The sequence below is a fragment of the Leishmania major genome, chromosome 31 (genome assembly GCF_000002725.2).
Source record: "Leishmania major strain Friedlin complete genome, chromosome 31".
Taxonomy (NCBI): Eukaryota; Euglenozoa; class Kinetoplastea; order Trypanosomatida; family Trypanosomatidae; genus Leishmania; species Leishmania major.
In genome coordinates, this window is record NC_007272.2 from 1,044,641 (window position 1) to 1,055,695 (window position 11,055).

Here is an 11,055-nt window from a genome sequence, read left to right on the forward strand (position 1 = left end):
GTCTGTGTGTGCTTGTGTGGGAGATGAAGACCAAACACATACTTGTATTCGTGCGCAAAGACGAAAGAACATAAAAGAAAGTAAAGGAGTGCCGGGAAAATGAGTAAACGTAGAGACCAACAATGGAGGCCCCGAGACAATGGAGGAGATGGACAGAGAGGAGGAGGGGGAGGGGGGGGGGCGAAAGAAGGCAAGCAAAGGAAAAAGAGTGAGATAACTCTGCGAAACAAGGAGGGAGAATCAGGCGTTGTTTCTCAGTTGCTCTACTCTGAGAAGCATCTCCGAGCAACGTCTACACGTGTTGACAGCAGAGAGCACATACACGCGCTCCCCGCTCTCTCCCCCATGAGACATTTATGCGTGTGAGCGCCTTCCAGCGCGCGTCAAAAATCGCCGCGGTCGAACATGTTTACGGTGTCCGCGGAGACATTAGAGACCTTGAAGCATGCGAGGGAGAACCCGGGGTCGCTGGCTTGCGGGGAAATGCATGAGAGCATGCCGACAGAGTTTTTCACAGACGAGGCCTCGTGCTGCAGATCCATTTTCGCATGGTGAACCCTTGGAGGTGGCGTGGCTGAGTTGCCTGTTGCGGTGCAGTCCGAGTTCGTATGAGAGCTCTGGGGATAAGCACCGGATACCCTGCCCGAGTTGACTGTGCTTGTTAACGGCGGTAGAGCCCCCTTCTCAGACGTCGCCACTGTGGGAGATCGCGGAAAGAGGAGAGGTGAGCTGCAGTTCGCCACCGGTGGAGCAGCGGTCGATGACTTATGACACTGCAGCGATATCGGCCTCTGGCTGCTGTCTCCCACCTCCTTCCATAAAGAAGGCGATGCCTTCCTCGAATCATCTTCCGTTTTCCACTTTGAGCTGCTCTTGGCGGCGCTGCTGCTGCTATTGCCGTTGTTGTGGCTATTAAGGGAGCTCACGTGCCGCATGGGGCTGCCCTGGTCCGTTGGTGATGGAGTAGCTATCAGTGACCCCGCTTGGCTGCTGCTGCTGCGCGGATGCTTCTCCGTGCTGCTTTCGAACATGTTTCGCAGCTTTGCCACCATACTACCCCGCTTCTCTTGGGGCAGCTGAGAGAAGGAAAAGAGGTCGGCGTCGATGCTCAGCGACTGTGTCACGGACCACCTCTCCTTCTCGGCTGCTGTCAAGCACGCCACGGCAGAGGACGGCTGTGCGACCTGGTCAGGTGGGCCGCTTGCAGGCCCTCGACTGCCGGTGCGTAACGCGCTCAGTTGCAGGGTGGAGTCGCCCGTGGCGTCAACGGCGCCGTCCTCGTTGCGCTTGCGTGTCTGGAATAGGCTGGCGTGCCCACCGCTGCTCGCTCTCGTATTCGGCTTCGTTACGGTCTCCTGGCGGTTCGAATCAGTCTCTAGATGAACTGCGGCGCTGCCCTTGCCGCCTTCGCCGTCATGCGCATAGCCTCCACCGCTGCTGCCGCCCTTCGTCGAGCCAGATCGCGAGGCTGAGTGGGCACGGTGCTTGGAGTAAGACGCCAGTGGCGAAGAAATAGACCGCTCGTTCTCTTTCCAGAAGACTAGGCTGTTCAGGTCCACTGGAGACGGAAGGAGCACAGTGCTGCCACGCGCGCGACGCGTCCGCTCCTGGACATGCGTGAACTTCGGTGACAATGGTGATGCCGGTGCGACGTTAGTGATCGGTGAAGAAGATATGACGACGTTGGGGGCGGTACTGTCATCGTTTGGCAGCAGACTGAAGTTGCTGATAGAGGCGTCGCTCTGTTCGTCCCGTATTCCATCGACTGAGTTGCTGCCGCTGTTGGCGTTGAGGGGGCGGCTGGAAACTGTCGTGAGTTTCCCCTGCCGCTCACTCGCTGCTGCGAGAAACCTAGGCGGTCCCATCAGCACGGGAAAGTCTGTCGTGGATGGGAGATCGGCCACGTCCACAGAGCGGGTGCTATCCGCATCGTGTTCCTCCGCTTCCTTGCCGTTGCTGGAACGGCTTCCATTGACAGCGCAGACATCTGACAGCGATGCCGGCGGGGACACCACTAGTGAATACTTTTCGGGCACGGCGGCACTTCGGGTTGTCACGCCTGGTGCAAGGAGGTTTGAGAGATCAGCCAGCGGCGACTCTGAGCGTTGCCGCGGAGGTGCCCGTGCTGCGAATGCAGACGCGAGACTCACAGCACTGGCCAGATCGGAGTCGCTGATCACCACGGACAGGTCACCCGCCACGGAGGATGAATTACTGTACTCCGTGTTCCCCGAGCTGGAGCCGCAGTCGTTGCTGTTGCCGCGCTCGCTAACGCTGTGCGATGGGAAGGGCGAGGAAAGTCCGTCGGATATAAACTTCGACTCCGCTTCCCGCACCTCATTCCTTGAGCTGGCCGCCAGCAACTCTTGCTGCCGACGCCGGACATGCGGGCGCGGGACACGCGCTAGGTTGATGTCATGCGGCACTCTAGATTGTGGCATCGTCGAGCGACGGCTGGAGCTCGAGTAGCTGACTCCCTGATAGTCGCCTCGAGACGAGTCCGTGGCGTCGGAAGGCATGCTTGCGTAGCTGGACGGGAATGATTGCCGTCGCGCTGCGGTGTTAAACATGGTGTTCGGCTGCAGCGGTGGGGCCGACCGGAGTTGTGGGGATGGAAGACCGCTGCGGGTGCCGTGGACACCGATGGCGGTGACCATGTTCGAAGCTGTGGAGCCCGCGGAGCTCAGCAGTGGGCGAGCGCTCGCGGGGGCGGCGCCGCTTTTGCTTTTGCTGTTGCCGCTCAAGCCGGCTGTTGCTCCGTGGGCACTGGCGGGGTGCAGCGAGAGTCGACTGCTGGAGCGAATTCTCCGGCTCGTCCGCGGGGGCATTTCATCGGAGGAGGATAAGACAGGCGCACTGCTGAAAGCGATGCTGTTCTCGGCGACGGAACGGCGGCTTTCACTCGTGCTGCTAACCGGTGCACCGAGGCGCCGCGAAGTGTCGTCCTCTGTCTTGGTGGCGCCGAGCAGTGACGCATGCGAAGGGGCAGAGGCTGCGACGACCGGGTTGACTTTGTGTCTGGTACCCGCCTTTCGCATTGATGTGGCTGTGGATGATGGGGCCAGAGGAAAGAGGTGCATGTCTGCGAGTCGATTCGAGGCCGCACCACGCAGTGACTGATTTTTCGGTTGCCGCTGCTGCTTCGGTGAAGGGGGGACTTGCGGCAAGAGAGCGGGAGTGCCATCGCCTTGGGGCACTGGCGCCTGAGCAGTGGCTCGGGGCTTGTTGTGATGCCAAACCCCGTTCTCGGTTCCCATGGCATTGTTGCCGTTGGGGTGTGGCATTCGAGCTCCCGCACCTGTAGGCAGGCCATGTATGTGCTCGCCCTCATGGGCAGCGCCGTCGAAGTCGGGAGTGGGGCAGCGCGGCTTCGCTTTAAAGCTCTCGAAGGTGCTGCAATCCTCCATATGGACAGTTTTGCTGATGTCCTTCTGAAACGGGTTTGTCTCCTCGCCCGGGACGATGATGGTGATGGCAGAGCGACGACGAGGCGCCTTGAACGGCGCACTGATCATGCTCGACTGCCGCTCCATCGCGGACTGCCTGCCGCCGTGCTTGTGTTGTGGAGGGTGCGGAGTGAGACGGGGGTGTGTCTACGCGACTCCTCGAACGCGAGGGAGTACTGCTCAGGCGGAGGAAGGAAGGGGGGGGGAGAGAGACGGTGAACAAGGGATGGCACGCCGCACTTCGCCGAGGCGTCTGCGTGTTGGTTGAGCTACAAACAAAAGAAGAGAGAGAAGGCAAAAAAAAAAGAAATGCCGCTGCAACGTTGCCTGCTTCCGTGGCAGTAGAAGTAGGAACAGGCAGAGGGCGGCAACGAGGAGGGGGCCGGATGTCACACAGCGCCAGTCCAGTCGAGAATGACAAACGAAGAACAAAAAACCAACAACACCACACAGGGGAAGGAGCGTGCGCGGGTAAAACGTGGGATATCGTCGAGCGGAGGAAGGCAGGAGAGAACCAATACGGACAAATAGCAAAGAACAGCAACACCGTATGTAGGTCTCCCTCCCCTCCCCTCCCTTCCTCCCCCTCCTTCCCCCCAAAAAAAACGACCCACGAGACGCGCACAAGCAAGTCTGGGCTGCTAGAGGCTGAAAAGCGCGGGGAGAGGTGGGGGTGGGTGGGGTGGGGTATGAGAGGGGGAAAGTGTGGGTGGGTGGGTGAGGGTGGGGTAGCAAGGACTATCGAGAGGAGGCGACAACAGCAGCGGCAAAGAAGGCAAGTGAGGAAGAAGGGTGAGCGGCAGAGCCCGAAGAAACAAAACGTAGAAGATCACCTCTGGAGAGGAACCCGACACGGAAAAGCCGGGAGAGAGAGAGAGACGGCGAAAAGACAGAGCAAGTGAGATCAATGGATGCCTGCACCACCACAACGCGCACACGCAAGAGAGAAGAAACGGAGGGAGGGAGGAAGGGAGAAGGACAAGAGAGGGATACGGAGAGAGGGGAAGAGTAAAAGTGGAGTGCGCACATATAGACAATAGAAAAAAATAATAATAATAAAGGTCTTTGATATAGGTCGATTACGAACTGTGCAACCTACTCACGTAGCGGTGCACGAGAGCAAAGCCACAGGGGAAGAGGGAGATCTGCAAGCAATGCCGAAACTGCAGCGGAATCGCGCTCGTGCTCGTCTTCGTGCTTCTTGCTAGGGGCCGGAGCGCTGAAAAGTAGCTCACATACAAGAGAGGAAACACACCTTCCCACCAGAGATAGATAAAGAACGTGTCGGACGACGTTGGTGTGATCGCGGCGAGAGTCGGAGGGAGGGAGAGGAGGGAGGGGGCGAGACACTATCGACGGGACCGACGAAAACGAGCGAACGACGGCGACGGAGAACAAATAAGGATGGTGCGAAAAACGTCGTAGCGCGAGCAAACAAAGAAGTCGAGGAGTAGCACCGACAACACGGGCACGGGATTGCGGTGACGATGGTGTGATGGGGAAGGGGGCAGGGTAGGACACGGCAGGGGCATCTAAACGAGAACGGAGACACAGGCAGTCGACCAAGCGAAAGAGAAGATCAGAGAGAGAGAGAAAAAGAGGGAGACAATGTGTGGCGGTGCCTCTTGCAGCAGCGGTGGAGGTAAGGCAGTACCAAAAACACGCACTAGCCCCGCGAGCAAGGAAGGAAGGGGACTGATCGGTCTGTGGGGAGCACCTTTTTCGTCCATACCCCGGCGCTACAGTGTGGTGTTTTGCGTGAGAAGCGGGCCGATGATATCACGAGGGTGGGCAAAAGACGAGAGAGAGAGAGAGACGTAATGAAAGAAAAGAAGCGCCTCTCAGGACACACCTCTCCCTCTGCAAGGCACGAGATAAAAGGCCGGAAGTTCTCCGCTGTTCCTTACGTTCGCCCGGACACGTTTATCGCCGTGTCGCCGGGTACCTCCGGGGCCGGGTGAAAGGTGGCCAACAAGAGCAACGAAAGAAATGACTCTTCTGTGTGATATACAGATAGAGGCGGGGTGCAGTATACGCATACTAGCGCACCGATGGCGGATTGAGCGGGTTGCGATGAGCGGCAGGACAGCGCGACATGCAGAACAATGGTGCAGGGAGTCAAGAGGCAGGGCAGGCCGAGAAAGATGGTGAAGGGTCACGGGGCAAATGGCAGCGGAGCATGCCGAGAGAAGAGCAGCGACTTGGCGGGTGAAGGGCAGTGTCGTCCTCTTTCTCGATCAACGAGTTTGAACATAAACGCTCTGTGGGAGGCCCAGATCTTGCTTCTGTGACCATGAATCCGCCAACAAGCGTGCTGAGGTAGTAGTGCCCGCTTAGCTGGCTGTTTTGCAGTTCAACCCGGAAGGGAAAGGAGCGCGCAAAGCGTTGAGCACGCTGATGTCGATTCAGATACTTGGTAACAGCGAGCGAGGTGTGGGAGGCACGAAAGGCACTGTTCCGCCAACCGCAAAAGAAAAAAATAGAGGGAGAGTGACACCCACGTGCGTGCAGAAATACATCAGCCAGCCTAACAAACACTCAGGAGCACACGTGAAATTCGGCAGCCACAAGTCTGATATAATGCCGCGTCGTAACGCGGTTAGCTCTCCACACACACGCGTACCCATCTGGCATGCGCGTCGATCATACATGGATCACTTTCCTTTTTTTTTTGTACTCGGCGCCGGCATTCGGTTTCCACTTTGTTGCGAAAGCGTTGCGCGAGCTTGTTGAAAGCATAAAAACCCGAAAAGAGAATAATAACACCAGCGATGCAAAGAAAGGAAAACTCAGCGGCAATAGAGAGAGAGCGAGTTATCCTCCTCCATCCGATGGGATGCGACAGGTGGGCGCCTACGCGACACGCCGTCTGTTTAGAACTGCGCCTCATCAGGGTCGGGGCCGTAGCGCGAGTTCGTGTTGAGAGCGTCGATACTCATCACGTCCTCGGCGCCGAGCTCAAAGTCGAAGATGTCCGCGTTCTCCTCGATACGCTCCCTGTGGACTGACTTGGGGATCGTGATGAGATTCTTCTGGATGTTCCAGCGGAGGATCACCTGCGCGGCCGTCTTATTGTACTTTGCACCGATTGCGGAGAGGATCGGGTTGGAGAGCAGCTTGCCCTGCCCTAGCGGCGACCAAGCCTCAACTTTGATTTGCTTGGCGTCGCAGAAGGCCCGCAGATCGGCCTGATTGTTCAACGGGTGAAGCTCCACCTGGTTCACCATTGGCGTCACAGTGCACATTGCAAGCACGTCCTCCAGATGGTGGATGTGAAAGTTCGACACTCCAATCGCCCGCACCTTCTTCTCCTTGTAGAGCTGCTCGAAGGCGCGCCACGAATCCAGGTACTTCTTGCCCTCTTTCGACAGGATATCTTTGCCGCGCGGCCAGTGGATGAGGTAGAGATCAATGTAGTCGACACCGAGCTTCTGTCGACTCTCCTCGAAGGCCGCAAGCGTGCTCTCGTAGCCCTGCTCCGTGTTCCAGAGCTTCGTCGTGATGAACACGTCCTCGCGCGGTACACCAGAGGCACGCAGCCCAGCCCCGACGCTCTCCTCGTTCTTGTAGATGGCTGCCGTGTCGATGTGGCGGTAGCCGGCACACAGCGCCCACTTGACAGCGTTCTCGGTTACCTCGCCGGCGGGGGACTGCCACACGCCGAGACCGAACTGCGGCATCTTGACGCCGTTGCTCAGCGTGACCATTGCCTTATCAACGCCAGCCATTTTGTGTGAGCGGCAGTCAACGATTTGGGAAAAGGGAGAGAGAGAGAGACAAAGGTGCAGCGTCACCTGTACGTGGTGATCGTGTGAGCGCGCTGCGCATCACGGATTCCGTGAAGTGCGTGCGTCGTGCGAACATATGTGTGTGTGTGTGTGCGTGTTTATGTGTGAGACAGGGCGACGGGAGGAGGGAGCAGCCGTGGAGAGCAGGCGGTAACGAGTAGAGCGTGCCTAGCCCTGGGGGTGGACCATGCAGGATAGAAGGCAGGTGGTTGGCGCAGCAAATGATACACAATCGAGCGTTCGTGCATGCTTTTTCACCGGTAAGCTAGTGAGGGTGCTGAGCAGAAGAACAGGAAAAACCTTGCAAAGCAGTACACGTTGTGCCTCCTTGCGGCACATGCTCTCTTCACCCGACCACACAATATCCCCCCTGTTCCCACACCACCGCTAAGGCCACGGACTCTTTCTAAAGTCACTCGGAGGATCACTGCTCTTGCCCCAGCCTACGGGGTGGTACCTACATGCCGATACAAGCGAGCATCGACATGACATACACACGCACACGCATACCAGCGGACGCTGTGAAAACGGCAACGCCACAACAGTTCCTTTGATGGGCGCACCACACGTACACACACACACACACACACACGCCTTCTTTCTTTCCGTCCCCGGTGTGTGGGCGCAGAGTGTAGGCGTAGGAGCGAGGGGACGTACAGAGACGAGTCAAGGCTGCCGCCCCCGCAGGAGACGCATAGCCGAATAATCCGCTACGGAGGGTGTGCGCAATCTTGCCGCTTGCAAAGAGCTTTACAACTCCGGGTGCTCGTTCGGAGCACTATGCGTAGTTGTCTGTGCCGTGCTCACAAGAGTGCTGGTCTCCCCCCTCACCTGTCCTTCCGGCCTTTCCTGACTCCCCTCGCGGAGATGTGAAGGGGCGTTGGATGGGTGCTACGGACTCGAAAACACGGACAGTCGTGGCAAAAGAAAACAAAAGACGGGAAGAACGAAAGGACCGAAGGCGAGCAGCGGGAAGAGCGAAGCGAAGCACACAAATAACGGCTGAGCGAAGCGCGTTGCGGGGTGCACCAGCACCAAGGGAGCCACGCGCTTGCATCGGCTACCGGTGATTCCCGTTAGTGCTCACCGTTTCAGTGTGCAAAAAACAAAAACAGAACAACAACACAATAATGCAAAAAAAAAATCTCTAATACAGCAAGCAGGAGACCATGTACTCCTTTCGAAGCGGCCACACATGGTTGCGGGACGGGCTGTGGGAGAGGAAGAAGGGGAGAAGGAGTTGACGCAAAGGAGGCCCTAGGGCGGAGGGAAATCGGCGGACGTCGGCCGTTACTGTCCAATGCACGCCTTCACCTCGATATACTGCGACACGTGCTTTAGCATGTACCAAACACGAAACATCGAAAAAAAAAACGCCTGTGGACACTAGCCGCCGCTGCTGCAGCAACACGGGAGCACCAAACAAGCAAGCGAGTAGAGCCAAAGTCAGAGCACGCAGGAAGGGGGGGGGGCGGGGGAGGTGCCAGATGAGAGGCAGAGAAGGCGCGACGAGGAGTGCGCCTCGCCTGCCCGCACCACAGCACAGGAACGCGGCGATACACCGGCAAACAAACACGCCGGCAGACAAAATGTCCATTCAGAACACGAGCAGCAGCAGCAGGGACCCCGCCCCATCCTGCCAAGAAACGAAGCGAGTAGCTGGCCCCACCCCACAGGTGAGGGGCAACACGTCACAATCAAACCGCAGACACAGGATGGTCAGCGCGGGTGCCTCGATGCGCATGGGCCGACGCACACACAGGCACGACATACATCGAGACAAAGCAGAAAGTGCTCTCGCAGAGCCACAGCTCTCATGCAACACTGTGCAGACTGGCGCCAAGGGGGAACGCACAAGGTGACCGTGCAGAAAAGAAGAGGTGGAGAGAGAGGGAGAGGGAGAGAGGGGAGGGGGCAACGCCAAGCAGACAAACGACGAAAAAAAAAACAGCGAATGTGAGGAAGTAGGCGCCGACACGCGAGCAGAGCTCACAAGGAGAGGAGACGCAGGCACATAAAATGAGAACCGGTGAAGGTACAAGGGCGAAGCTAGAAAACCACCAAAGGACCAGGTACATCCTACTTGAAGAAAGGGAGCGGCACGGATTGGCTTCGGCGAGTGCAACGGGATAACGATTCGACAGTCGTGGGAGCATAGGCCACGCGGTACTTTCAAAGATTGAAGCAGGCAGTGAGGTTAGGATCGCCTGCAGTTGTGCTGACCGCCCTCCATGTCACTAAACCTCAGTGGCACTGAGTTGCGCGGAAGAATCAAGTCACAATTATACAGAGGGTGCGAACGGAGTCGACAAGGAGAGGCTGAAGAGAGCAATGAGAGGTGGCAGCAGCAACAACAACAGCAGAAAACAAAACAAAGCATATGATGAACACCGGCAACGAGAGAAGCGACAGAAAAAAAAAACATGAGTCAATTTCCAGTAGCGCGCAAGGGAAAAGAAACAGAAAAGAGCCACATGATCGGCCAGAAAACAAACGCGATAGCCGCGATGCAGCCGGGCCACGAGGACGGGCGGTCATGCGCCCCGCTCACCCACCGTCACTTACGAGTGTGGTCGCAAAGCGTTGCAGCGTTGTAAACCTGTGCACCACAAAGCAGCTACAGCGAGTCGTCTCTGCATGTGTTTGATCATTACATCGCACACACACACACACACACACACAAACACACATCACGGGCCTGCACACAGTGGGCGACAGGGTCGGTTGACAAAATGGAGAGAAAAGGAAGCATGGAAACAAGTATGACACGGTTTCCTAGCTAGACATGTGCACATAAAGCTGTCGCAGACGCACCGGTTGATGATCTGAGCGCCATAATGGGGTGGGGGGGGGCGGGGGAGCGGGACAGATTCCAGCACCGAAAACGAAACTAACGTGCAAAGAGACAGGGAGAGAGAGAGGGGAGCAAGCAGAGAAGAAGCAACCACACACGAAAAGGGAACCGAGAGAGAGAGAACAGAATCGAGAAGCGTGACGGCCGCACCACGAGTGCAAAGGCAGCAACACCGGCAGGCGCTGAAATCATATCAGCAACGCGAAAGGCGGATTGGAGAAGGATGTCTTATGGGATTGGCACATTCTCTTCCGAGTGTATCTCTCTCTCTCTCTATATATATATCTATAATCCCCTGTTTGTGATGTGAGATACTGAACAGCGGGTGGTGGTGGTGGTGAAGGCTACGTAAGGGAGGAAGGTCTACGGTGCATCAGGGAGGAGGCAGGGTCAGAAGAGGGAGGAAAGGAAGAAAGGACGAGGGAAAGCCGATCGGCGGGGCGGCTCAGACATAAAGCAAAACAGAGGCAAAACTACGAATAAACACACACACACACACACACGTACGTACGTACGTACGTACGTATGCGCAGATGCATGTACGACATAAGCGAGGCACACGATGAGACGAGCCGGGCGTATATGTGACGAGAAAGACGAACAAGCCCTGCAGGCGCAGAGGTCCAAACACAGCGAGGCAGAAGAGAAAGGATGAAACGCAAAAAAAAATGCACAAGTGAGAGCAAGTGTTGCATCACGTCTTTTCGGTGTCTATATCCCACGGGTTGCACGACGGCGGTGGTGGGTAGTGGCGGAGGCGAAGCACTGCCGCAGATTGACGTCCTGATATCCTCCGCTACGCTGGTCTCTTCTCTGCGGAGTGGCAGATGGGTCGCAGAAGCGGGCCCATCGACTCCGCACTAGAGCTGCAAGAACGGCGTACAAGGCAGGAAAAACGGAAGGCAGCGAAGGGCAACAACCGCAGCGAAAACTGTATACACCATGCGAGAGCGTGATGGACAGACAA

At 57.2% G+C, this 11,055-nt stretch overlaps 2 protein-coding genes across 2 annotated transcripts; both read right to left on the minus strand.

Moving 5' to 3' along the window:
* Positions 1-383: 383 nt before the first annotated feature.
* Positions 384-3,533, minus strand: LMJF_31_2140 (hypothetical protein; the record flags this gene model as incomplete). Its single annotated transcript, XM_001685149.1, has 1 exon — positions 384-3,533. The coding sequence occupies one exon, from the start codon at positions 3,531-3,533 to the stop codon at positions 384-386; it is 3,150 nt and encodes a 1,049-aa protein (XP_001685201.1).
* Positions 3,534-6,319: 2,786 nt separating this feature from the next.
* Positions 6,320-7,174, minus strand: PGFS (prostaglandin f2-alpha synthase/D-arabinose dehydrogenase; the record flags this gene model as incomplete). The annotated part of the gene is made up of 1 exon (XM_001685150.1): positions 6,320-7,174. One exon carries the CDS (start codon positions 7,172-7,174, stop codon positions 6,320-6,322), a length of 855 nt encoding a protein of 284 aa, XP_001685202.1.
* Positions 7,175-11,055: the final 3,881 nt, after the last annotated feature.